At 51.2% G+C, this 27,117-nt stretch overlaps 2 protein-coding genes across 6 annotated transcripts in view; both read right to left on the bottom strand.

Annotated features, from left to right (window-relative positions):
* PHF12 (PHD finger protein 12) overlaps positions 1-4,680 on the bottom strand; it is a 30,813-nt gene extending 26,133 nt beyond the window's left edge. The window contains exons 1-2 of one of the 3 annotated variants that reach the window (XM_080982816.1): positions 3,430-4,680; positions 2,927-3,300 (exon numbers count right to left, since the gene is read on the bottom strand). In XM_080982816.1, coding sequence (XP_080838942.1) covers positions 2,927-3,300; positions 3,430-3,495 — 440 coding nt within the window. In that variant the 5' untranslated portion in view covers positions 3,496-4,680. The remainder of the gene's footprint in view (positions 1-2,926; positions 3,301-3,429) is intronic. The other 2 variants (XM_080982814.1, XM_080982815.1) reach the window with 2 other exon arrangements.
* The window catches only part of SEZ6 (seizure related 6 homolog), a 164,213-nt gene that overhangs the window by 44,336 nt on the left and 92,760 nt on the right, over positions 1-27,117 (bottom strand). Inside the window, exons 9-18 of one of the 3 annotated variants that reach the window (XM_080982854.1) lie at positions 25,387-25,525; positions 23,707-23,903; positions 21,119-21,313; positions 18,360-18,551; positions 15,229-15,426; positions 15,054-15,092; positions 13,193-13,313; positions 12,653-12,755; positions 11,670-12,260; positions 10,805-11,445 (exon numbers count right to left, since the gene is read on the bottom strand). In XM_080982854.1, coding sequence (XP_080838980.1) covers positions 12,228-12,260; positions 12,653-12,755; positions 13,193-13,313; positions 15,054-15,092; positions 15,229-15,426; positions 18,360-18,551; positions 21,119-21,313; positions 23,707-23,903; positions 25,387-25,525 — 1,217 coding nt within the window. In that variant the 3' untranslated portion in view covers positions 10,805-11,445; positions 11,670-12,227. Of the gene's footprint in view, positions 1-9,261; positions 11,446-11,669; positions 12,261-12,652; positions 12,756-13,192; positions 13,314-15,053; positions 15,093-15,228; positions 15,427-18,359; positions 18,552-21,118; positions 21,314-23,706; positions 23,904-25,386; positions 25,526-27,117 lie in introns of those variants that run through there. The other 2 variants (XM_080982855.1, XM_080982853.1) reach the window with 2 other exon arrangements.

A 27,117-nucleotide genomic window follows, 5' to 3' on the forward strand; every position in this document is an offset into this window, starting at 1 on the left:
AAAGAGCAAAGAATGACAGACAGCCCCCATCTCTCTCCCATGGGCACTCCTAATGCTTAGAGCTGCCTTTGACAACCTGGTGCCCTCCAGATGTTTTGGACTACAGCTTCCATCAGCCACAGCCATCCTGGCCATGCCAGAAGGCACCAGCTTGGCAAAGGTTGTGTTCAAATGCCATATATGTTGCATAAGGGGCAAGACAGACTCTGAGACAAAACAAAACACTCATGCCCTCATTTTCCAGATGGTGCAACTACCCCTCCCTTGCATCAAGAGTCCACAAGTTTGCTCACCCTGGTTTCTTTCTTCTTTTTCTGGAAATCAGCCACAGACTTCCTCCTGGGCTTGGAGCTGGAAAGGGGAATTACCCCGTCTTCCCAGGCTGCATAAACACTCCAAACCCCTCCCAGCCTCACCATGATGTCCACTTCCCCCTTCAATTTATTTATTTTCGAAGGAGTGGGTGAGGGTAGAATCAAAATGACCTCAAATTTTGGCTAGTTAGAGCGAACATACTTTCCCCAAACCCATTACTGCACTTCTCTCTCTCTGCTGCCCCTTCCAAACTTGGGTAAGGTTCTGAAGTCCAGCTGCCTACTGCTCTTTGCTACAAGAGGACACCCAAAAGGAACTGTGGGATTCAAAGGCAATGGCTCTGTTATTTCCAGTGCTTTAAATGGAAAGATGTTTGCTTGAACTTGAAAGCAAGGAAGTGCAACAAAAACAACTAATCCATTTGCATCTGAGCATGGAGGGAAATAGGCTCAACACCCATGAATGCAGGAAGTTTAATAGTTTAATGCCACAGAAAGGAGTATCGAAGTAAAACATATACCAGACAAACTGCAAAAAATCCAGTGCATATGGAAGTGCATAAAATCCAGGGGCGGGGGAATAAACAAAAGCAAATGATAAAGATGGCTGCACCCACCCCCAATTCAGTGTAAGAGCCACACACTTTCAGCAGTGGAAGCTCGCAGCAGTCTTTAACCATTCCTAGTGAAGTGACCATGATGGAGACAGACATGGATGCAAAGCCTCAAGCATCTTGCTTGCCAGGAGGCAAAATGGCTGATGCACACGCAAAAGCACAAGGCAAACTAGTCTCGGTTCACCAACAGGAAGGCCGCCTGTGCTCTGTTGACGGTGTGTGTGTGTGTGTGTGTGTGTGTGTATTCCAATGAGGAATCAAAAGAATCCACACCACTGCTATTAATTGTAGTACTGTCTTCCTCAGAGTAGCCTATCAGCAGCATAAACAGGAGAATTTGTCCTAAGATGCCTTTCTCCCTTCCCTCCCAGTTGAAGGGTGGGGACAGGCTGCCATACCAGGGCAACATACTCACACACTCCCCCAGAAACCTCCAGTCTGGATAGGGGCATGGCTTCCCCCTTGTTTAGGAGCTCAGTAACTTTTGCCACATTTGCTTATGAACCTCACAAACAGCTTTCTCCCCCTCCTTGATCATTAAGTCAAGACTGTGTATATAGACACAACAGCCCCACAATACAGAACCATCCAATTAATTCAGTTCCAGCAATGAACCATTAAAACAAATGAAAAAAGCAAAACGCAGCAAGAGTTAAGGATTCCCCTTTGCCAGCCTCTGCGTTTCCCCAAGCGCCTTCAAGGTTTTGCCAACAAGTGAGATCCTGAAGCACACGGAAGAGTCCTTTTATGGACACCCACTTCCCTTTCCTTATGCAAGAGAGAGAGAGAGAGAGAATAAAAATAAAGGTTAGCTTGCCTATGGCAAGCTCCCCAGGGCCTGAACATCCTAGCCCAGAAGTTAACAGCTAACCAAACAGACCACAAACACACCGTCTTTCCCTGGGCCTGAATTACCAAGGGCTCAGGCCTAGCAGCCACTGAGAAGACGGAGGGGCTCCCCAGGGCTGGAACAATGGGCTCGGAAACCTGCAAAGCAGCTCTCCCCACAAGCATCCCAACAATTTGGCAAATCAACAAAAGATGCGGAAGGAGGGAGGGAAGGAGCAGTCCGATCGTGAGGGGCCCCGTGCCTGTTTCCTCGGGAGGAAGCTTGCACGGAACTGCAGCAGGCACGGAGCCCTGCCCTCTCCAGGGTGGCCTTGGTAGCCTGCCCCCCTCCTCTCTCTGCTGCAAGGCAGCGATCACCCAAAAGGCCGGGTGGGAGCCAGGCGGAGAGAGCGAGCGAACGAGCGATCGGCCGGGGGACGGCCGGGAAAAGGGGGCTCGGGCACCGATCGCAGCATGCAAAGGGGGCGGGGCGGGGGACGGACGGCGGCGGCACCCGAGGAGACCAGATGGGCAAAATGGCGCTGGGAATAAAATGCAACAATTTCAGGCAGGTCGCCATGTTGTCAGGAGCAAAGCGGGGCCCGGCTGGGAGAAAAAGCAAGCCGCGAGCGAGCGAGTCAGCGAGGGCGGAGCGCCGGAGCGCGTCGCCTGTGGCCGGCGGGGAGGGAAAAAAACACTACCGCCCAGCAACAACAACAGGAGCCGATCGGGCCCGACGAGTTTCCGCCCGCGCAAAACACACAGAGAGAAACGGCCAGCAGCGCCGCACGAGAGATTATAACGGGACTTTTCCGCGGGGGCGGGGAGAAAGCGGAGCGCGGAGGACGCGGCAAGCCGGAGCGACTCCGAATTGGCGCAGAGGAGGAGAAAAGGAGGAGACTCCGAAATCGTCAAGAAACAGCAGGGCATGGATACTACGGGAGGTGGAGGGAAGGGAGATTTGGAATGACTCCGGATCGGGAAAGAAAAGTAAGCGGGGTTTGCAGGGAAGATGGCATGCACCTGAATGGATGGAAGGAAGGGGCAAGGGAGAAGGGATGCATCATGCGAAGCCGGGGATGGGTGGAAGGAGGACCCGGAGTGACTCCAAATCGGAGGCGGGATGGGGGGGGTGCGCGTTTCTCTCTCCTCCTCCCTGTCTCTCACCAGCACTGGAGGTGGAAGGCGGCGGGGCAGTGGTCGCAGCAGAGCAGGTCGCCGCCTTCCTTGCAGCTGTCGCAGCTGTCGTGGTTGGTGGCGCGGCCGCTCCGGCGCTGCTGCTGGGCCGAGTGGTGATGCTGGTGCGCCGGGTGGTGCTGCCGGTCTCCGCCGTGCGCGGGGTGGTGGTGGTGCTGCTGGTGGTGCGCCGGGTGGTGGTGATGGTGCGGCGACGCGTGGTGCTGCTGGTGGTGATGATGCGCCGGGTGGTGGTGGTGCTGGTGGTGGTCCCCGCTGCGGTCCGGCCGGCGGCTCCGCTTCTCGCTGCCTCCCGCGCCGGCGCCGTCGTCGCTCCGGGGAGGCGCCAGCAGCGCCTGGATTTGCTGCCATGTCGGGGAAAGAGGAAGAAAGGGGTGAGCGGGATGGAGACCGGAGGAAGGGGAGCAAGAGGAGGGAGTCGGGGGCCCTCCCGCCGCCGCCGCCGCGCGCCCTCGCCCTCCCGCTCCGCTCACCTCCATCAGCCCCCCGGACGTGTCCAGGTCGTAGACCACCGTCTTGGCCTCCATCCTCTCCCACATCCAACAGCGGCGCCGCGCAGGGCCGGCGGCGGCCCCGGCGGAGGGCGGGCGGGAACCGGAGCGGGGGAAGGGAGCGCCGCCGCCGCCCCTGGCGCTGCTCCTCCGGCTCCTCCCGGTGGCTGACAGGCCGCCCTTCGTCCCCTCCGTCGCCGCGTCCTGCTCCTGGCGCTGGGTCTCCGGTATTGCCGCCGCCGCCGCCGCGAGGGAGGCTGCTGCCCTGCTGGGCTTCGTCCCGCGGCCTCCTACCCGACGGGCCTGGCCGCCGCCGCCTCCGCCGCCCGCGCTGCTGCCCGGAGCGGCCCCGGGAAGGCTGAGGGGACGGCTGCCATGACAGGGGGCGGGGCCCGCGCTGCTCCCGCCGCCGCCGTTGCCTCCTGGGGCTGTTCCTCTTGCTCCTCGCCGCCGGCTCCTGAGGGAAAAGGCGAGCGGGATCTGACGGGCGCCGCCGCCGCCGCCTCCTCACTCGCAGGGCCCCGCCGCCGTAGTCGCCGCTGCCGCCGTAGCCACAGCGCTCGTCGCGCAGGCGCACAGCGCCCTCCCCGACGCCCCGGGAGCATGCGCGCGGAGGAGGGTGCTGTCTGCGCAGACGCAGGGAATGGTGGTTGGGGGGGTGAACGACACTTTGGATGCCCTTATTTATTTATTTATCCCCCCTCTTTTCAGGCGTTCGACAGCCCGTCCTTTGCGCACGCGCAGTTTTCCCCTTCTTTTCTCGCACATGCGCAGTTCTCGCTCCTTTTTTTTTACGTATAGGCAATCGGTTCTCCATTTCTAAACACGCACTGTCCCCGCTCCCTTTAGTACGCATGCGTAGTCTTCGCTCCATAACCCCCCGCGCGCGTGTGCAACCTTATCCGTGTTTCCTTTTTGTACGCATGCCTAGTGCTAAATACGTTTGCTTTCAACGCATGCGCAATCCGGTTCTTGTGTTGCCCTTTCTACGCATGCGTACTCAGTCGTGGGTGGCTTTTGCACTCTGCTTTCTGCGCATGCTCAATAACCGCTTTCTTCCCTCTGTTTACAGTGTTGAACTTCACGAAATCAAATGAAGCAACATTTTTCTAACAGTTATGAAACAGATTGTACACAGCGGTTTCTAGAAAAGGAATACAGCAGTCGTTCTTTTCTACGCAGCCGCAGTTCCGCCTCTCTTTTTTCCTCCCCCCCCCGCCCTTTGCTTCGACGCAGCGGCGGTCAAGCTCAGACGACCGCTCTCGCGCATGCGCACAGCATGGACTGCCTGACTGGAGCGACCGCCGCCACTTCTAGCGCGTGCGCGCAAAGAGCCGAAAGCGGCGGGCTGAGATTGCGCGTGCGCGTTGAAAGGGGAGCTCTGCAAGTGGGCGGGGTCCTGCCTCCTTTGCCAAGCGGCAGGTACAGCGAGGCTCAGTTCTTTTGTCCGCAGCCCGGATTCGCGGTTCTTTTTGAAGCTTTGTTTAAGCCCTCTCGCGGGAGTTGCAAAAGATCCTCGCTAAGAGACAATAGAAAGTTATGGCTTGATTGACCCGGGAATCCTAGTATAGCTGGTAGGCATGTAGGAGGACTTTCCCAGTAGTGATGTATGGAAGTGAGAGCTGGACCATAAAGAAGGCTGATCGGCAAAGAATGGATGCTTTTGAATTCTGGTGCTGGAGGAGACTCTGGAGAGTCCCCTGGACTGCAAGAAGATCAAACCCCTCCGTTCTGAAGGAAATCAGCCCTGAGGGCTCGCTGAAAGGACAGATCGTGAAGCTGAGGCTCCAATACTTTGGCCACCTCATGAGAAGAGAAGACTCCCTGGAAAAGACCCTGATGTTGGGAAAGATGGAGGGCACAAGGAGAAGGGGACGACGGAGGACGAGATGGTGGGACAGTGTTCTCGAAGATATCAGCATGAGTTTGACCAAAATGCGGGAGGCAGTGGAAGACAGGAGTACCTGGCGTGCTCTGGTCCAGGGGGTCAGGAAGAGGCGCACACGACTAAATGACTCCTCAACAACAACAACATGTAGGAGGCCACCCCAAGTGGCATACACGTGGTTCTCTGCCTCTCCTCATTTAATCCCCACAACAACCCTGCGAGGTCGCCTAAGAGACCCAAGGTCACCCAGTGAGTTTCATGGACGAGTAGGGATTTGAACCAGGCCCTAGTCCTCCTCCAGCACACAAATTCCCCCAACCCCATGCATGGGCTCCCCAGCCCCCTCTCGCCTGGCCCTGCTCCTTGGCCACCTGCCAAGCACACATGGGCGAAGGATAAGAACATCAGGAGCTGCCCCTTAGTCCATCCAGCTCAGTAGTGCTGGCACAGACTGGCAGCAGAACCTCCCCAGGGTTTCAGACAAGGGCCTTTCCTACACCTGGAGATGCCCCTGGAAATTGAACTTGAGACCTTCTGCCTGCAAAGGAGATGCTCTGCCCCTGAGCTACGGCCCTTCATCTCAAAACAAAGTTAAGATTCTAGTCCTCATGTTTTTGAATCAAGGGCCAGTCACTGCCTCTCGGCTTAACCTACCTCACAGGGTTGTCGTGGGGACTGATTGGAGAGGGAGAGAACTCTGTACGCCAGCTTGAGCTCCTCGGAGAAGAAAAGGGGGATATAAATGCCGTAGATCTTACACGGCAGTGTTCAGAACTGCAAAGGGTCGCTTCCGGATAGTTACACATTCTCTCACACCCCTTTCTATGATTATACAACCTTCCTATATTATAGAATAATCTCATAGCGGTACAATGTTCTCATAATCATACAATAGTAATAATTAGGGCTGCAGTGCACCAGTCAGTGCAGATCTGATCTTTATTTTGGCGGTTGAATAGGAGGCAATCAACTGAATGGCACCTTTTATTATTGTGATTATTGTTATTCTCGTTTTTTCCTTAATTTGTTCGCATAAGCAAAATGGCTTTTACACAAGCCTTTTTTTACACCAGGGTAAGTAAACACACTGGTGGGCAATGGTGCTTATTGTAATGAGGCTGTTTGAAAGATGATGGGTTGTTCTTGTTTTGATTTTTATGATGTATTTTGTGTTTTTATATTGTGATTTTATGCTGCGAACCGCCGGGAGACCTGCGGGTATAGGGCAGTATACAAATTTAATAAAGAATAACAATAAAAATAATAATCTGTTGTGTGTTGCCTTTCAGCTAGATCTATCCTTCTCTGCGCACCTAAGTTGTGTTTTCCTTGAAGTTCCAGTGCATGTACGGGGTTCTCTTGAACCCAAAGCACTTGTGTTTTCCGTGTTCCTAAATGCTTAGGTTTGGCGCATGTGAGAGCCCGCTTGGCTTAGTGGCTTGGGTGTCAGACCAGGGCCAGGGAAAAAGGCCAGGGTTCAAATCTGCCACTCGGCCATGAGTCTCTCACCTTGGGCCAGTCACTGCCTCTGCCAGCCTCACCTACCTCACAAGGTTGTTGTGGGCCTAGAACCGGGTGTGCCACATTGGGCTGCTTGGAGGGAAAATGTGGGGTAGCAATGCAATGCAATGAGTAAATAAATAAATAGTACAGAACTCCTCCCCTCCTCCTTTTTCCTGCATGCCTTCTCCAGAGTGACCTAGGAGCCTATCCTCACCTCCTTTCACACAGATGGGCTCTGATCAGCACAAAGGGCAAGAAGACTTCATTTTACTGTATTGGCTAAAAAGCCCCCCTTTCACGCCAACTGGGCAGCTCCAGGATGCTGGAGACAACAACCCTGCTGCAGAAAGTCTTGTGGGTCTCCGAAATATAACCCCAAACCATTGCACCTCTGATCCTGTACCATTTACCTATTTTAGCATTTCGAAACTGAAAACTACTTTGGGGTGCCTTGGCAGAAAGGCTGTGTAAAGGCACGCTAAAGAAATAAACAGCAAGGAGGATGAATAGCAGGACATGGGCTTCCCTCTTGGGGCAGGGGCTTCTGCAGGGGTCCAGCCCCCAAATAGCTCCTGCCAGTCAGTGTAGACAGTACTGAGCAAGATGGGCCAATGGTCAGAGTTGGTGGAAAACAGCTCCCTATTTTCCTGCTTTTGAGGACTAGGATCTGGTGGCAGAACACCTGCTGTGCTTGCAAGGGGTCCCAGATTTCAATCCCCAACGGTGCATCCAGGTGGGACAGTGATAATTCCCCCATCTGAAACACCCCCCCACAGAACTACAATTTCCAGAGTGGTTTGACAGCCAAGCCCTCTTCCCAGGGAACTCTGGGAATGGTAGTTCGGGGTGGGGGCAGGTCTCCTTACAACTCTCAGCACTCTGAACAGACTACAGCTCCCAGAAAGTGCTATCATAGTGCTTTGTGTAGACATGGCTATAGGTCCCATAGAAAAACACTTTCTTTTTATGGAAAGCACACTGCCTTGGCCCATACACACCCACTTGGCTGCTTCGGTCCTCATTTGTATATGCTCAATTTTGTGTGTGGAACGTTGGAACTCCCTGCCTATTGAAACCAGGCAGGTTCCTTCACTGCACTTTTTTCAGCACCTGCTAAAAACATCTTTCCTTAGGCCTACCCAGAGGTTTGGAAAGCGGATGGGAGTTTTCACCTGTTTTTGGTCTGTTGTTTTAACTTTTCAAAAGTCTCAAATTGTTGCGTTTAATATTTCTTAGTGATAGCTTTGTTTTCTGTAAACTGTTTTTGTTTTGGCAATTCAGCGGGGTATAGATTTTTTATGAAATAAATAGTAAACAAACAAACAAGCTGGGAATTATAAGATGAAGGTATTTTATCTGGAACCCTCTGCTTAATCTGCAACCAGCACTGACACCCCTCACCCCCAAGAAAGGATGTTCCAAGATACATCAGGGCTGCCCACCCTCAACAACTGCAGACAGCACATCTTATTTTTTCAGCACTGGGGTACATTTTAGCGGGTGGGGTGTGTGTGACCAGCAACACCTCTGTCCTCTCGTAATCTTCATTTACCCCAGTTGCAACACTTGAGATGGGCGGCTGCTGGCGCCAGGCCTGTAGGACGCAATTCAATCACAGCACACCAGATTCTTCCAAAACACCAGTTTTATTCATTAAACAATCCAAAAGGTCGGTTCTTTCCCCCCAGCCCCCCACCCCTGTTTCCCCTCCCCACCCCCAAAAAACAGGCTGAACAACTGAGAATTTTTACTCTATTTTACACTCTACAGGTAAAAATCTTCCCGCATGGCTAGGGCAAGGGCAGCGAGACAAGACCCCTCTTCCCCAAACAGATGCCTAGTCCACGCTCCCACCCCCCAGCTGGAAAGGCCCCTTCTCATAGAGAAGGGGTCCAGACATACCTGGTTGGCTAAGCAGACAAGGGGAGGCGAGGAGGGGCTCTGGGAGGGGGCCTTTTCCCCGAAACCCACCACCTAGGCTTGCCTTGGAGGGTAGTCACTACAAACAGAAGCCAAGGGGCTGCCCCATATCCCAGAGATTTAACGCTGTCCCAGAATCCAAGGTTGACGTAACATTCCCCCTCCCAGCCAGTTTCCAGAAGAATTTTGAGCCAGCTTTGCAGAAAATACATCAGGGATGTGGGGTGGAGACTGGCAGCTCCCTGCTATTGCTCCCCCCTCTCCCCAGGTAAGAGGTAGGAAGGGAAAGGCGAGCTGGCTGTGCAAACGGAAGGTGCATTAGCCACATTCAAAGCCTTTCTGCCCAGGTCATTTCCCTTTCCTCATCCTTCCCCGTCCCTCTTTCCTTTTATGCTGCATCCATATATGTTGCACATACTCAAAGAGTTGGGTGGGGTCCCAAGGATCATCTAGTTCAACCCCCTGCAATGTAGGTATCGCGGCTATCATTAAATTAAAAAAAAATTCTAATTAAATACATAAAAGCGCCATGCCAGCAGCAGAACTCGATGAGGACTGGTGCGTTGTGCTGTGAAATAAGTGTGAGTGTGTGTGTGTGCAATATCCAGGCTTCCCATGCAGAAGGGGGAAATAATTGGACTCTGGGCTTATGCGGTGCTCTGTTTGGTGGGGAAACGGAATGAGCACAAACACTCCTGCGGGAAGGAATACCGTGGCAGCCGAGGGATACTTTGTGCTGACCTGCTGGACTTGGCAAGGGGCTGGTAGCCTTCAAGAGCCATCTCTTCCTCCATGAATTCGTCCAATCCTCTCTTAAAGCCATAAAGGTTGGTGGCCATCACTACTTCCAGTGGGAGGGAGTTCCACAGTTTAACCTTGTCCTGAACGTTCCAACGTATATAATGTGTAATGAAGCTTCTGTTCTGTTTGTTGTGATCGCATGTGATGCAGGTGTAAGGAAGAGTAGGAGTCAGGGCCTGCGGGACCCTGGGAGCGCTGATAGGGGCTTTTGATAGATGGGTGGGGCAACCCACCTGTCAATCACCTGTACCACAGGACTCACTGCCTGTCAAAGTTCACCCGTTGGGACAGGTAAAGATCTGCCCCTTTGGGGGGGGGGGGAAAGGGGTATCTTTCTTCCGGATCAATGTGACACAGGAGGAGAACAGTTTCCCAGCCAGAGGGCAACCCTTCTTTTAAAACATCTGAACTGGTTGGCAGTTCATTTCTGGGCCCAATTCACAGTTATCACGTTGGTCACCCCTAAATGACTCCTGCCCCAAGTGGCTGAAAGTCTGCCTCCTTAGCCTACAGACCCTCTTGGGTGCTGAGATCAGCGGAGGAGACCCTCTGGGTGGCTCCTTCGCCCTCAGAGGCTTGTGGGTGGTGGTGGCGGCTCAGGGCAAGAGGGCCTTCTCTGTGGTGGCCCCTCAGTCATGCAAGGAATTCCCTCCCCGCAGAAGTGCACCTGTAGCTGTCGGCAACTGCTGAAGACGCACCTCTTTACCCTAGCTTTTGACACCTGACGCCTATGTCTTTAGGACCCAGTTCTCCAAATTTCCACGGTAGCTTGCGGATTCCACTTTGAAAGTCCTCATGAAAATTCATCAGCGTTTCAGCACAGCTGCCTCCTGGTAGCCACATTTGGATATACCGTTTTGCCTCACGCAAACAGCTCAACAAAGCATCCCGCCCCCCTCAACTCGATACAATGCCCATTTGCATGTTATATGCCCTGGCAGCTGGCATGCGGACTTTGCCCATGTGTGTATATTTCCATTTGCATTTCTTGCACCCATTGCTCATCTGATGGAACCGCCTTGCAAAATTCCGAGACGTTTGAATTTTTGAAGGGCTGCTGTTGTTTTCGGTTCAAAAAGTGTGAATTGTGTAGGGGCATCCAGAGTCGAGTTTCACCCCCATCTGGAATAAACTGACTTCTTCCTTGTGTGGCCAGACACCTTTGTCACCTGCCTAGGCTCTGTTCCAGCCTTCTAGGGCTGGCCCCTCCTGGGTCACAATTGGCCCACCCTCCTCCCCAATGACCCATAACCCTCCCACAACCAGGCTTCTAAGGCAGGTCCGGGAAACCTTTGCTTCCCCTCCACAAAGTGCTGTCAAACTATAACTCCCTTTTGCCCCCAGCAAGCATGGCTGATGGCCAGGGATTAAGGGAGTTGTAGTTCAGTAACATATGGGAGACAAAGGTCCCCACACTTTCTGTAGGGCCTCCTTAGAGGGCAATGTGGGAGGCAGAGTCTATGCCCCACTTGTTCAATCTCCCCCTCTGCCCCCCAAAAGGGAAGACTCACAAGTGGGGTTGGTGGGTGTTAAACATCGCCCTCCCCTATTCATGTTACCTTCTCATTTTTTTTTTTTTTTAAAGTCCTTGTAAAAATCCTGTGTGATGTTTTGAACCTTGAGTTGCTGGTCCTACCATTTGGGGGCTTTTCATTTTTCACTTCTGGTCATCTCAGGGCCTGGGGCCCAAAGGGTGGGCTAGCACCAGGGGCAAGAGGTTGGACCTGCAGTTCCTGCAAGGAGGGGGCAGGAAAATGCCCGTTGAATGGTACAAACACCAGTCTGTGGAGGTGGAAGTGAAGAGGAGGCAGGAGATGCATCTGGAGCCCAGGCTTAGAATTTTTGGCATCCGAACGAAGTGAGGGCTTCAATGGCCATGGAGCCACCTCCAGTAAACCATGGCTGTGGAGCCGCCTCCAGTAAACCATGGTATTGGAGCCGCGTCCAGTAAACCATGGCTGTGGAGCCGTGTCCAGTAAACCATGGCTGTGGAGCCGCGTCCAGTAAACCATGGCTGTGGAGCCGTGTCCAGTAAACCATGGCTGTGGAGCCGTGTCCAGTAAACCATGGCTGTGGACCCACCTCCCATAAACCATGGCTGTGGAGCCACTTCCAGTAAACCAAGGATGTGATACCATCTCCAGTAAACTGTGGCTGTGGAGCCCCCTCCAGTAAATTATGGTAGTGGAGCCACTTCCAGTAAACATGGCTGTGGAGCCCCCTCCAGTAAACCATGGTTGTAGCTAAGAATGAGGCAGGGAGGTTTGAGAACGTGGTGTTGAGAATGGGATGGCATCCAATGTAGGCTAGTTGGTGGCAGGATGTTTGGGGGTGCAGCATGCTGCAGAGAGATTTTGTCCCTGTTCCAGCGCTAGGCTCTGAGGGTCGGGAAGCCTTGGAATCGGGGAAGGGGGAAGGACAGAGAGAGAAAGTACGCCGGCCGCCAGCTCACACAGGACCCTGATGTTCCTCTCCCTGGGGGTCCGTCTGTAGGGCAGGGCGGGAGGTATTTACAAGTCTTTCTGGGTGTGGGTCAGCCAGCCACGGAGTCGGTCAGTCGTCGAAGGGAGGGCGGGTTGTCGTGGGGCGGCCGCAGTGGTGGTTCGGGGAGCAGGGCCTGCCCCTCCAGCTCCCCCCTCGTGAGTGGCGCCTGCCCTAGATGGAGACTTCATACTCCCGGACCTCCTGGAGAGAAAAAAGCCTGCAAAGGGTTGGGCACTTGGATTGATGGGACCAAGCCAGGCGACCCACCCGCCCTGCCCCACACCCTCCCCTCGACTGAGGCTTAAGGAAGTGGGGAAAATCAGTTCTGCAGGATCAGGCCAACACACTGTTCTCATAGTGGCCAACCAGGCGCCCCAATGGGAAGGCCAGCAAGCGGGATTTGAGCCCCAGAGCCATTTCTGCCTCCAGAGTACCGTATATCTCCTCCTCCTCCTCCATCAATTTGCCTATCCCTCTTCCGGAGCCACCCAAGTCGGTGGCGATCCCTGCAATCTTGTGGGAGGGAGTTCCGCAGGTTAACCCTGCCCCGCCTGAAGAAGGGATTCCGAATTTCTTCGCGATCATAAAGGGGAGGGATTTGGCACTTACTCCGGTCTCGTAGGTGGGGTTGTCAAAGGCCGAGTCCACCGTGATGTGATCGTAGGGGTGGGAGCCCGAGAGGGGCAGCTGCAGCGATGGCTTCCCTTGGTGTCTGGGGTGGCAGGGAAAAAGAGGCGTTCATCATCATCATCATCATCATCATAGTTCATTATTTATACCCCACCCATCTGGCTGGGCTTCCCCAGCTACTCTGGACGGCTTCCAACACAATATTAAAATACAGTAATACATCAAACATTAAAAGCTTCCCTAAACAGGGCTGCCTTCAGATGTCTTCTCAAAGTCTGGTAGTTGTTCTTCTCTTTGACATCTGGTGGGAGGGTGTTCCACAGGGCGGGCGCCACCACCGAGAAGGCCCTCTGCCTGGTTCCCTGTAACTTGGCTTCTTGCAGTGAGGGAACAGCCAGAAGGCCCTCGGCGCTGGACCTCAGTGTCCAGGTAGAACGATGGGGGTGGAGACACTCTTTCAGAACCAGGAAGCAGCCCTCCCCTGTGATGCAGTGTGTCCACACAGCCAGGAGAGCTCACCTGGAGATGTACAGGTAGACAGCGCCGAGGAGGAGTCCCACAGCGGCCACCGGCAGGAAGATGGCAAAAGCCACGTTGCTGCCCTGCAGGGGGTCTGCAGCGGGGGCCACTTTGGCCACGGCTGGGGAGGGAAAGAGAGGGAGGCAGTCAGTGAGAGGGAATGGGGGCCAGCCGAGACTCTGTTCCCAGAGGGGGAAGGGAGCGTTGGTAGGTAGGGCCCTGTTGGGACAGGTAAGGCAAAGAACCCAATGGTAGGCTGAACCAGAGGTAATAATAATAATAATAATAATAATAATAATAATAATAATTTATTTATACCCCACCCATCTGACTGGGTCTCCCCAGCCACTCAGGGCGGCTTCCAACCAAATATCAAAAACAATACAGCGTCAGACATTAAAAACTTCCCTAAACAGGGCCACCTTCAGGTGTCTTTTAAAAGTGAAATAGTTGTTTACTGCCTTGACATCTGCTGGGAGGGCGTTCCACAGGGCGGGCGCCACCACCGAGAAGGCCCACTGCCTGGTTCCCTGTAACCTCACTTCTCGCAGTGAGGGAACCGCCAGAAGGCCCTGGGCACTGGACCTCAGTGTCTGGGCTGGATGATGGGGGTGGAGATGCTGTTTCAGGTATACAGGACCGAGGCCGTTTAGGGCTTTAAAGGTCAGCACCAACACTTTGAATTGTGCTTGGAAACGTACTGGGAGCCAATGAAGATCTTTCAGGACCGGTGTTATGTGGTCTCGGCTGCCACTCCCAGTCACCAGTGTAGCTGCCGCATTCTGGATTAGTTGCAGTTTCCAGGTCACCTTCAAAGGTAGCCCCACATAGAGCGCATTGCAGTAGTCCAAGCAGGAGATAACTAGAGCATGCACCACTCTGGCAAGACAGTCTGCGGGCAGGGAGAGTCTCATCCTACGTACCAGATGGAGCTGGTAAACAGCTGCCCTGGACACAGAATTAACCTGCGCCTCCATGGACAGTTGTGAGCCCAAAATGACTCCCAGGCTGCGCACCTGGTCCTAGTTTTGTCCCCACCTTCCTCCTGTTCCTGGCTTAGTTCTACAAGAGGTAACACTGAGACTGCAGAGGAGAATTGGGAAGCTGTCAGCCCCAGAGACTGGCAGGCAGCAAGAAGCCAGTTAGGTGGGAGCTGCCATGGGGTGAATATCGGATTGATTAATTCATTTCTTTCTTTGCATTTTTCTTCTGTGTTCATACCGCAGCAGGTTAGGCTGAGACAGTGACTGGCCCAGGGTCAACCCCAGTGAACTTCACGGAAGAGTTGGGGGATTTAAAGCTCGCTGTGGGTTAAACCACAGAGCCTAGGGCTTGCCGATCAGAAGGTAGGCAGTTTGAATCCCCGCAACGGGGTGAGCTCCCGTTGCTCGGTCCCTGCTCCTGCCAACCTAGCAGTTCGAAAGCACGTCAAAGTGCAAGTAGATAAATAGGTACCGCTCCGGCGGGAAGATAAACGGCGTTTCCGTGCACTGCTCTGGTTCACCAGAAGTGGCTTAGTCATGCTGGCCACATGACCCGGAAACCGTACGCCAGCTCCCTTGGCCAGTAAAGCGAGATGAGCGCTGCAACCCCAGAGTCGGCCACGACTGGACCTAATGGTCAGGGGTCCCTTTACCTTTACCTTTACTCCCCCATGTCCTCCTTTGACACTCCACTGCCTCTTGGTGGGTTTTGCTCAAAGGGGCCATCCTCTGCTGGCAAAGGAGCTACGTAGGACCTGGGTGTAGGGGAAGGGGCGCAGGGGGCCAGCAAAGAGGTCTGTGGGTCGCTAAGAATACTGGCCTCGCTCTGGGGTGCAACAGTCTCCCTCCTTTCCCTTTGCAAAAAGAAGGCGACTCACCGTCCAGGTTGCGATTGGTATAAAACTCATCGTAGGAGGCTGCAGAAGGAAGGCGGAGAGAGGGAGAGGGTAAAGGGCAGAGTTAGGGTGCCAGAACTGACTGCTGGACTACTGCAGGGGAGGGCAGCCCCAGCGACCCCCCCCCCGCTCAGCTGTGCCACCCAGAGGGACTCACCCGCTTTGCAGAGTGGAGGGGAGCCGCTCCATTGGGAAGGGTGGCCGGGCACGCAGCGGAGGGTGGCGTCGCCCAGGAGCACATAACCCTTGGCGCAGGAGAAGCGCAGGCTCGCCCCGGCCTGGTAGAGCCTTTTCTCGGGGTTCTGTGTCCCATGGTCGGGGCTGCCTGGGTTGTGGCAGGGCTCGTAGACCTCCGCTGAAAAGTGCAAAACTCCTGTTTATTTCTTACCGTTTATATCTCGCCTCCACGCCAGAAGAGCTCAAAGCAGCTCTTTCCTTTCCCTTCCCTCTCCTGGCCTTCCTGATTTTATCTTCCCAGCAGCCTTGCAAGGTAGGCCAAGCTGACAGATGAGCTTTTGTGTGGCTGAGCAGGGATTCAAACCCTGGTGAGGGGAGAGACTCCATCAGGCAAGGCCTCCTTCCCATAGCTGTCAACTTACAGATTTGAAAATAAGGGACCAGCAGCCTCGAAAATAAGGGATCAGCAGCCAAAATAAGGGATTTTCAGAGCACAGGTATGTTCAACTTCTGAGCCCCTCCGAGCCAAAGGCAGAAAGCCCAGCCAGAAGCCAAACGAAGCCTCAAGTGGTGGTTCCCATAGCGCAGCAACCCGGCAAAGGGGATGCAGCAAGGAAAACCACTGTCACCTCTCCGCTGGGAAGCGGTGAGCAAAGGCGAGTCCCCAGGCAACGCAGCCGATTTGATTGGCACAAGGCATGCAAGCTCCACCCCCCAGTCGTTCTTAGACTCCTTACTGGGTGAGCAACGCAGCCAAGCAACACAGTTGGAGCCTCCCTCCTCCCTGGCTGGCAGGGAGGGAGGGAGAGGAGCTGCTTCCTTTGAAACCCGGGAAATTTAAGGGACATCATCAATAAGGGACAGCAGCGGGACACAGCGCTGGGATAAGGGACTTCCCCGCCGAATACGGGACGGTTGACAGCTATGCTCCTTCCACCTGCCTTGCCTCACCTTGTAGTCTCTGCTTCTCAAATTGTATTGTATTATTTTATGTACTGTGGCTTGCCATTGTTTTACTGATTATAGTTTAGAAATTATTTATTGTAACTGTTGAGTGGATTTCTGTTTAACTTTTATATGTTATTATTATTTAATAATATTATAATTATTGTTGAACGTTACTTTTTGATGTAGGTTGCCTTTTTTAAAGTTATGTTTTATTATCACGTTTTTGTATTGCATTAGATTGTTATAAGGTGCACATTTTTTGTTTCTTCAGCTTGTAAACCGCCTTGAGGATTGTAAGATAGAAAGACGGTATACAAATTAAAAATGATGATGATGGTCTCCCAGGTCCTAGTGTGACGTGAAACTATTACACCACATAACTGTAGCATTGGAAGGGAGCCAAAGGGTCATCTAGTCCAACCCGCTACAATGCAGGAATTGCAGCTGAAGAACTGAACTACCACTGGCTTTTGGTGTGGGGACTTAGGACTCTGTACTGAGCTCTAGATGTTTTGAATTGGGGAAGAAAACGAATCTTCAAAGCTGGTTGCAAGGCGCCTATCCCCCTAGAAGCCAGATTAAAATGTCAGAAATTTGCATATTATTATTTGCATAAATTAGCACGCCGGTCTATTCTCTTCCTTCCTTTCATTACGCAGGAGAGAGAGAGAAAAGGAAAGCGGAAATGGCACAGCGGAGGGAGATAACACATACCCCAGGTGCAGCGTTGACGCAAAATTATTCACAAAATTATATCCGGCGCTAGATACTCGAGGCTGCATTGTGGGTGAGCCTGTCTTTGCAACTAGATTAAAATGAACCCAGTGATATCTTCTGCACGGCAGAGGAAAGTTTCGTTAACAACAGCTGGTCCCAAATCTTAACGAGCCCTTGGGCCACATCCGCACCGTGTCTTTAGAGCACTGTGATGCCTCTTTAAATAACTATGGCTTCTTCCCCCAGAGCATCCTGGGAATGGTAGTTTTTTCAGGGTGCTGAGAGTTGTTAGGAGGCCCCTATTCCTCTCGCAGAACTACAGTTCCCAGAGTTCCTTGTGAACAGGGATTGGTTGTTTAGTCACTCGGGGAGGAGAATAGGGGTAACAACTCTCAGCACCTTTAGTTCCCAGGATTCTTTGGGAGAAGCCATGACTCATTTTGCCTAAGCCATTGAAATTAAGGGAGGTGGTCTGCTGCTAGCCCAGAGATGGAAGGAATAATGGCAAACCAAGTTGACGGACTGTGCCGAAATGGCAAAATTAACTGGGAAGCTCAGGAATCAAAAGGACAACAAGAACTTCAAAAAAGAAGGGGGAAAGTTTACAATCTCTTTACGAGAACGTTGTAGGCAGGCTAGAACATTAGCAGGCTGTTTTAACCACACTTGTAAACTAATGGAAAGTGTGGATAATTTGGAAGGATAAAACTTAGATAGTATTGATATGCCGCTGTAAAGATTATCATTAGGACCCATGGAAGGGATGGGGAGAAGTCAGGAGATTCAGAGTAATCTTGAAATTTGTATTTTGTATTTTTTGTTGTTGTATGTTTACATATTTTTTTTTAAATGAATAAAATTTTAGAGAGAGAGAGAAATTAATGGAGATGGCTGTTCTTGGCAGCTGTCTGTCCCGAGAGACAATGGAGTGTACCTCCAGGGTCTTTTAAGAGCCTATGAACATAAGAAGATCCTATTGGATCAGGCAAAAGAGGGTCCATTTAGTCCAGCATCCTGGTCTCAAAGGACCCAACCAGATGTCTCTTCTGGTAAACCCACAAGCAGGATTCGAACGCAAGAGCAACTCTCCCCTCCTGTGGTTTCCAGAAATGGGGATTCAGAAGCAGAGACATCCTGACTAGTAGCCATCAATAGCCCTCGCTCCCTCCACGAATTTGTCCAATCCTCACTTAAACCCATCTCATTGGTGGCTATTGCTGTCTCCTGTGGCAGGGAGTTCCACAGTTTGCACTTAGAATCATAGAAGAGTTGGAAGGGGCCGTGAAGGTCCTCTAGTCCAGCCTCCTGCAATGCAGGAATCTTTCACCCCATGTGGTGAAATTAATGGACCTTAAGTGAGTGATGCCTGTGAATTTCGGCGGCTCTAATTTTTTGCACGGTAGGGGAAGCAGACTGGGGAAGCCACAGAGACCCTGCGCAGCTTACGAATGCACTTGGGAAGACGGTCGCTCCACTTCGGACCCCCAGCCTGCCGGTCGTGGCAGGTGATCTCGCCGCTGCCCGCCAGGGCGTATCCCTTGTCACAGATGAACTGGACGGTGGAGCCCACGGGAAACTTGTTCTCAGAAACCATGCGCCGGCTGTGGTCCACATCTCCTGGGTCCCGGCAGGTGGTCACTGGAGAGGAAGAGAATGGGGCAGCGTGGTGGGTGGCGAAGGGGCAGGGTAGCTCAGTGGAGAGCTGCTGCTGGTCAGTATCAGCACTGCTGAGCTTGAAGGACCCAGCTGATACAAGAGAATTTCCAGTGCTTCTGTTTAAATCAGCCTTTGAACCACGAGGATTGGAATCTTGGCAGTGTTTTGGGAGGCCAGAAGTTCCCAGGTTTGATCTCCGACAGCAGCATCTCAAGGTAGGGCTCGGGGGAAAGGCTCCCTGCCCAAAACCCTCTTGGAGAGCTGTTGCTGCCAGTCCGTGCGGACACTACTGGGCTTGATGGAGCCACAATCTGACTCTGTACGAGGCAGGAAGCAGCAGCAGCATCACAAACGCCAGCAGGGGGAGCTCTTGCCTCAGCCAATTGCAAATTCCAGTTTGGACACTTAAGAAGTCTTGTGTGCTCGTCCGGAGAATAATTATGAAGAGCGATTTGAGAAATTAAAGCTGTCGTGTTGGACACTAGATGGGAAAGAGCATTCCTTCCAAGGAGAGTGGAAGGATGTAACTGGGATCCTCCTGCTTAGGTAAAGCTACAACTGACCTGATCTTGAAAATACGTTCCCCTGTTGCCCAGACAGCAGGATCTTTCCACTCCCTGACAGATGAGGCCAATAGAGATACATATTTTCATTTCATTTCACTTCATCTATACCCCACTTGATTGCAGAAAAAACCCCAAAACCTCAAAGTGCTTTACAAAACAATAAAACTATCAGTAAGAAAAATTACCAACAGCAATTGTAGTGTTTCCAAAAGTTAGAATATCAATAGACTAAAAACACGTTAAAACTTGCATCAGTTTTCTTCAGACCTGAAAACAAGAACGTTTTTAGCAGTTGCTGAAAAGAGGACAGTGAAAGTGCATGCCTGATATGAATAGGCAGGGAGTTTTAAAGTTGTAGGTGCCGCCACACTAAAACATTGAGTTCTTGCAAATTTGGAACAGGGATTATGTGGCACCTGGAACAGAGCCAGTTCCACCAATTGAGGCATGTTGAGTGGGTAAGGCTAGTCCCAAGTTGTTAAAGGCTTTCTATCCTCATAGTAAGACCTTGAACCTGGCCTGGCAGCAAATCGGCAGACAGTACAGATCTCTGAGCAGAGCTGTGGTGTGCTGACAAGGCCTTCCTCCTATCAGCAATCGTGCTGCAGCATCCACATCAGGAGGAGGGGAAGCCCCACATAGAGCGCATTGCGGTAATCCAGTCTTCCAGAAGTGGCCCCCTCTCCCCCTCACAAGGGAAGGGTTAGGCTGAGAGAGACAGCGCCTCTGCCGACACCACCCAGCTGTGGCAATGTTCAGGGAGGCAGGAGAGGCTATATTGTTTATTAATATCCTTCCTAACTTGCGCTAGCAAGTTCCTTTACTTGGCAGAGTTTACATTCCCCTTTACACAGCACAGCAGATAGCTGGTTGCAGGCTCGTGTTAGCCTCTCACTATTATACAATTCAGTCTGTCTCAGATTGAATTGTATGTTCCTGATAAGTTCCCCTGAATCCCTCTTAAAAAGAATAAAGATGCCACAATATTTGTTGTTGTTGTTTAGTCATTTAGTCTTTGTGACCCCCTGGACCAGAGCACGCCAGGCACTCCTGTCTTCCACTGCCTCCTGCAGTTTGGTCAAACTCATGCTGGTAGCTTCAAGAACACTGTCCCACCATCTCGTCCTCTGTCATCCCCTTCTCCTTCTGCCCTCCATCTTTCCCAACATCAGGGTCTTTTCCAGGGAGTCTTCTCTTCTCATGAGGTGGCCAAAGTACTGGAGCCTCAGCTTCAGGATCTGTCCTTCCAGTGAGCACTCAGGGCTGATTTCCTTCAGAATGGATAGGTTTGATCTTCTTGCAGTCCATGGGACTCTCAAGAGTCTCCTCCAGTACCAGAATTCAAAAGCATCCATTCTTTGGCGATCAGCCTTCTTTATGGTCCAGCTCTCACTTCCATACATCACTACTGGGAAAACCATAGCTTTAACTATGCGGACCTTTGTCGGCCACAATCTTATTTAAAGTCAATAAAGAAGTAAAGTAAAAGAAGTTTACTTACATCAGTTTACAGTTGGATCCCTGAAGGCAGACTTAGTTTCAAATATGTACATGTGGATCTATCCCATATGGGGAATAATCCCAGTGCCTCTGCTAGCTGAAAGCAGAGCAAAGCATTTCTGGCTGAAAAGCTGGTCCAACAAAGTGAAAAAGAGAGAGAGAGAGAGTGCACTGCCTGGCTCGTCCTTTAGTTACCTGGACAGGTAAGGTCACGCCCACTTTCTATCCCATGCAAAAGGAAGGATGCTCCAGCCAGGAGGAACAGGAAGTTTCAACTGGCTGGACCAAGCATCCCCTCGCATGTCTTCTCTAGGAAAACAAGGAATGTTGTACTTGACTGCTCTCATGGGTCACATCCCACAGCAGCAAGCTTTGTGGCTGAGCAGGGGTTTGAACCCTGGGGTCCGGGGTCTTAGGTCAGCCCTCTAAATTCCGCAGTTGCAGGATCTGGCTGCCCGCCTCCTCCGCACCCCCCTAGCTCACCTTGCTGGCAGGAGGGCAGGTCCCCGCTCCACATCAGGTCCCAGTGGCACATCAGGAGTTCGGTGCCCACCAGCTCGTAGCCGGGGTAGCAGTGGTACGTGACCACGGTGCCGTGGACCAGCTCCGGGTGGGACATGGTCTTCCAGCCGTTGGGGATCTCGGGGAGCTCAGGGCAGGTGTCGTTCCGGGGAACCTCTGCAGGGAAAGAGGCCGGGAGCAGAGGTTAGGGGAAGACCCCGGAGAGGTGGGCAGAGGGAGGGGGCGAGGCCAGGCACTCTCCAGCCCTCTCAGACCAGCAACAAGTGCAATGGCATCCTCATAGAAGATGTATGTATGTATTTGCAGCAATTGTTTGTGTCCCTGTTGACCGTAAAATATTTCCTTAACAAAAGTGGAAATTTAGATACGATACTTACAGATTGTAAATGTATACACTTTCAACATGTTTTTTTATTTAGTTTTTGATCCGAGGTGCATAATTTTGGTTTTGAGATTATTTAAGGAAAATGCGAGGTACAGTGGTACCTCACAAGACGAATGCCTCGCAAGGCGAAAAACTCGCAAGACGAAAGAGTTTTTCGTTTTTTGAGTTGCTTCGCAAGACGAATTTCCCTATGGGCTTGCTTCGCAAGACGAAAACGTCTTGCAAGTTTGTTTCCTTTTTCTTAAAACCGTTAATACCCAGGGTGCATTGCTTGAAGAGGTGCTTCGCAAGACGAAAAATTTGCAAGACGAAAAAACTCGCAGAACGAATTAATTTCGTCTTGCGAGGCACCACTGTAGGTACTTTCTGCACCCGCTAATTTAATTGCATTTGATAATCTTTTAGCCAGAGGTGTCTTGCTTACAGAAGATTGTATGCTATACTATCTGACGTTTAGAAGACATCTGATGGCAGCCCTGTTTAGGGAAGTTTTTAATGACTGATGTTTTAATGTATTTTTCATCTTTGTTGGAAGCTGCCCAGAGTGGCTGGGGAGGCCCAGCCCGATGGGGGGGTGTAGAAATAAATTAAACAAATTATTATTATTATTATTATTATTATTATTATTATTATTATTACTGGACCCTGTGGATCATCTATAGTCCAACCCCATGCAATGCAGGAATACGCAGCTGTCCCTTACGGGGATCGAACCTGCAACCTGGGCATTATCAGTGCCATCCTCTAACCAGGTGAACTACATGCACCTCAGCACATTCAGATTTAATATTATTAATATCATTTTATATTTATTTATATCATTAAGAAACAAATAGATAGCAATAACATTAAGACTATCATCTATGTATCTATCTATTAAAAACATATCTATTAAAAACATATTAGGAAGAACTTTCTGACAGTAGGCGCTATTTGACCGGGGTAGGCAACCTAAGGCCCGTGGGCTCGATCCGGCCCAATCGCCTTCTCAATCCGGCCTGCAGACGGACCGGGAATCAGCGTGTTTTTACATGAGTAGAATGTGTCCTTTTATTTAAAATGCATCTCTGGGTTGTTTGTGGGGCCTGCCTGGTGTTTTTACATGAGTAGAATGTGTCCTTTTATTTAACATGCATCTCTGGGTTATTTGTGGGACACAGGAATTCGTTCATATTTTTTTTTCCAAAATATAGTCCGGCCCCCCACATGGTCTGAGGGACGGTGGACCAGCCCACAGCTGAAAAAGGTTGCTGACCCCTGTATTTGACATTGGGCCAAACTCCCTCGGGAGGTTGTGGAGGTTTTTAAGCAGAGGTTAGATGGACATCTGCCAGGGATTTTTTAGCTGTGATTCCTGCATTACAAGAGGGGTTGGGCTAGATGACCTTTGACGGTCCCTTCCAACTCTAAAAATCTATGATTCTGTGAGACCAAAGGCCTATCTCATGGGGTTGGCAAGGAGGAAGAACTTTGCCCACCTTGCCTAATGGTCCGCCTTCCGGGGAAAGGTGGGCGGGGCGAACACATGGTAGGCGTGGCCAGGTGTAAAAGTGGGTGGAGCAACTGATGGGACTCCTCCCTTTAGAATCACAGAATTGAGAGTTGGAGGGGGACACTGAGAGTCATCTAGTCCAACCCCCTGCAATGCAGGAACCACAGCTAAGGTCCGTTTGATATAGCTAAATTTCCTGGGAAGACTCTTCAACTTAGACAAGGTCTTGCAGCCTCCCTCATGACTTAAGCTTTTGTGTTTTGTAATGTGCACCTTGGTATATGCCAAGTTTTTATCCTTCTGCATGATTCTGGTGCACATTTCATGCTTATATGATTCTGCATTTGGCTGCCTTGTTAATAAATGTGAGTTTCTTAAATTGAGCGGCACACACAAGCCGAAGGAAATTGTATTTTCTCAATTTCTGAGGTTATATCCAGAACAGACCAACTGGAATGAACAAACCTGGGAAACTCAGGTCCATTGATTTCAGTGGGTCTACTCTGAGTAGGACCCAGTTGGATGCAATCCTGATTTCCATCTCTTTAATATACCCCATTCCCCAAGAAGGAAACCAGGAGAGAAACACACAGAGAGAAACAGAAACCTGATTTTTTTTTTCCCCCACACCAGGGCCGCGCCTTCCAAAATTTCAGGGGCTTCTGCACTTACCTGCAAAGTGGATGATGAAGCCGTGCTGATAGCCCAATACGCTGCTCCCTGGATCTGACTGAAACTGGATGGTGACATCAGCCATGGAGGTGTACAGCTTGAACCGCTGGTGGGGGCCAGAATATTGGCCCAGGATCCGGGCCGTCAAGTCGTCCCCGTCATAGAAAGTCAGCGCGTCTCCTTTGCCAAGGCGCAACCTGAAACAAATCGAAACAATTGTAGGTTTGGAAGGGACCCAACAGGTCATCTAGTCCAACCCTCTACAATGCGGGAATTAAAAGATGGCGGGGGCAGCGGAGGGAGGTGCCGATTAAGAAAAGTGTGACAGCTGCTCACTGACGGCGCAATCAGAACGCCAGATCTGCTGGAATGGGATCCAGTGGGCCTTATTTATTTATTTACAGTGGTACCTTGGGTTACATATGCTTCAGGTTACATACGCTTCAGGTTACAGACTGCACTAACCCAGAAATAGTACCTCGGGTTAAGAACTTTGCTTCAGGGTGAGAACAGAAATCGTGCTCCGGCGGCGCGGTGGCAGCAGGAGGCCCCATTAGCTAAAGTCGTGCTTCAGGTTAAGAACATTTTCAGGTTAAGCACAGACCTCCGGAATGAATTAAGTACTTAACCCGAGGTACCACTGTACTTACATAAAAATTATATACTGCTTGATTGTGGAAAACTTCAACAATGACCAAAACATTCCAAAAAATAAAAACCAACAATTAACCAAGACGTATACCAGCAAATTTCTGGGTAGGATTGCCTAACCGGAAAAGTTTTTAGCCAGCACTGAAAAGTGTACAGCAAAGGTGCCTCAAGAGGCAGGGAGTTCCAAAGTTGTAGGTGCCGCCATGCTAAAAGAGTGAGTTCTTACAAATGCGGAACGGATGCTAGAGCCGGCTCCGCAGATTGAAGTGACTGAATGGGTGTATATGGGGTGAGAGGGTTATCAAGGGCTGCTAGCCGGATGGCTAGTCTTTGCCTCAGAATGCCAGATGCTGGAAGCCCTGAGAGGGAAGAGATGCTCTTGTGCTTGACGGATTCCCACGGGTATCTGTTTGGCTACTACGAGAACAGGATGATGTTCCCATCAGCACAAGAGGCCCCTCCCCTCCTGGGGTTTCCAACAATTGGTACTCAAAGGTAGACTACTTTGGATGGTGAAGGTAGAATTTAACCTTTAGGCAGGGGCAAAACTAGGCTTTATTTCACCTGGGTCAAAGACCAAGTTTGGCAAACAGTGTGCCTCAAAGATGCCCCCTCTGGAGGCTTCACCCTGAGCAAAAAACTCGGCTAGCCCCCCCCCCCCCCCGGTAGCTACAGCTCTGCATTAGTGTAAGTAGCTAGGGCAAGCCTCCTCCTCTTCCTCAAATCTGTCCCATCCTCTTTTAAAGCCACCCTGTTGCCTTGTGGCAGGGAGTTCCACAGCTGAACAATGCTATGTGTCAATTTGAAGCCAGTTCCCGTGGCTGAAACTTGTACAGTTGAACTGACAACATATTCTTTCACGGGGCTGCAGCTGTGCAGCTTACAAAAAACCTTGCAAGCCGTTTTGAGTTCCTGCTGGTGCGATTCCTGCCTTTCAGGCAGGTTGGACTTTGGCTCCCCTGGGCTCCCTTCCAGCTCGACAGTTCTAGGATTCCGTGAAATAACGATCCAAACAGGGACACAACTCACACTTTGATGTCCAGCATGATCCGCTTGTCCTCTTCCACGTGGAGACCCCAGATGCAGTCCTGGCCCTTCCCATAGGGCTCCGGCCAGTTGGGGGACAAAACCACCCCGGCGGCGTCCGTGATCTCCCCGCTGCACACGGCTGCAGGAGAGGTGTGGGAAGAGATCAGTGGGGCTGTGTTGGGGATGGCAAACCATGAAGGATGTCACAACTTTGTGGCTTAGGGCCCTCGTATCTTCTGGACCGCCTCTCCTGGTCTGCCCTGCAGAGGACCTTAAGGTCCATGAACAAACATAGCTTAGAGGTCCCGGGCCCTAAGGAAGTCAGACTACCCTCTGCCAGGGCCGGGGCCTTTTCAGTGATGGCTCCGACCTGGTGGAATGCTCTGTCCCATGAGACCAGGGCCCTGCAGGATTTAACCTCCTTCCGTTGGGCCTGTAAGACAGAGCTATTCCTCCTGGCCTTTAATTTGAATTCAGCCTGTTCTTTTATTTCCCTTCCCTCCCCCTTCCCTTTTATGAAGATTACCCGCTCTGAGACCCCACAGCTAATTCTCCCCTGGCCTCCTCGCTGGCCCAAGTAGAACCAATTCAGCCAGCTAGCCCTGGGGATTATCTAATTGATTTTTGATTTTTATTGTTATTCATGGTTTTATACTGTATTTTATGCTGCTTTTATAATTAAGTGTTTTAAAGTGGTTTTAATTTGTTGTTAGCCGCCCTGAGCCCGGTTTTTGAACCAGGAAGGGCAGGGTATAAATAATGTTTTATTATTAACTGCGGCCTTTGCAGGCTGGGGTACTTCCATGTGCCACTGATCAGAACAGGACTTGCAATCGGTGCTCAACAGCAAGCCCTGCTTGCACATGAACCACTAGGATTTCCCTTTAAGCTAGGGCTGCCATATTTCAAAAAGTGAAATTTTTGCTTCTTTTTTTCTTTGCAAAATTTCAAAGAAGAGAGAAGTTTGTGAGCTACTTTTATGGAAAGTTGGCAAAAACAACACGGCTGACATGGGTTGCCATGCATCAGGTTTTTCCTGGACATTTTGGCCAATTTCCACCCGGACACTGCTTCCGGCTTCAGTATCCTGGATGTATCCAGGAAATTTTGGACGTATGGCAAACCGACTTTAAGCTCCTGGTTGTTCCTAACCCTTTTTAGGTTTCCAGTATGCCAGAGTAGGACAGAACGACCTCCCGGAAATTTGGGGCAGTCGTTGTATTTTACTGTTCTTTTGATCGATAAACCACTTAATTGCAACGGCCGCTAAGCTGTCCGACCTTGACCTCAACAATACAATAAAGGTCAAATATCAGTTTAGAACGATAAAGATCAGAAACGAAATCAATATTTGCGAACGCATTTTGTTCCGTTGCACGTTTTGAAGCAAGGGTAGGAAAGCTTTCTAAGCTGGGGGCCGCATTCTCTTCTGAGCAACCTCCCCAGGGCTGTGTGTCTGTGGTGGGAGGGGCCTGAGGCAAAAGGGGGTGGAGCAAGGATCCTGAACGCCTTGGTACTCGGACGTTTTGGCTCCCAAATGGCGCAAACCTGGAAGCGATTGTTCCGGTTTGCGAACGTTCTTTGGAACCCGAACGTCCGACGGGGCTTGTGATTCAGAAGCTGTGCTTTGGTTTCTGAACGTTTTGGAAGTCGAACGGACATCCGGAACAGATTCCGTTCGACTTCCAAGGTATGACTGTATTTACTTTCGTATGGTATTTAGTTTCCATG

Source organism: Podarcis pityusensis, assembly GCF_964106645.2.
Source record: "Podarcis pityusensis genome assembly, chromosome: 15".
NCBI lineage: Eukaryota > Metazoa > Chordata > Lepidosauria > Squamata > Lacertidae > Podarcis > Podarcis pityusensis.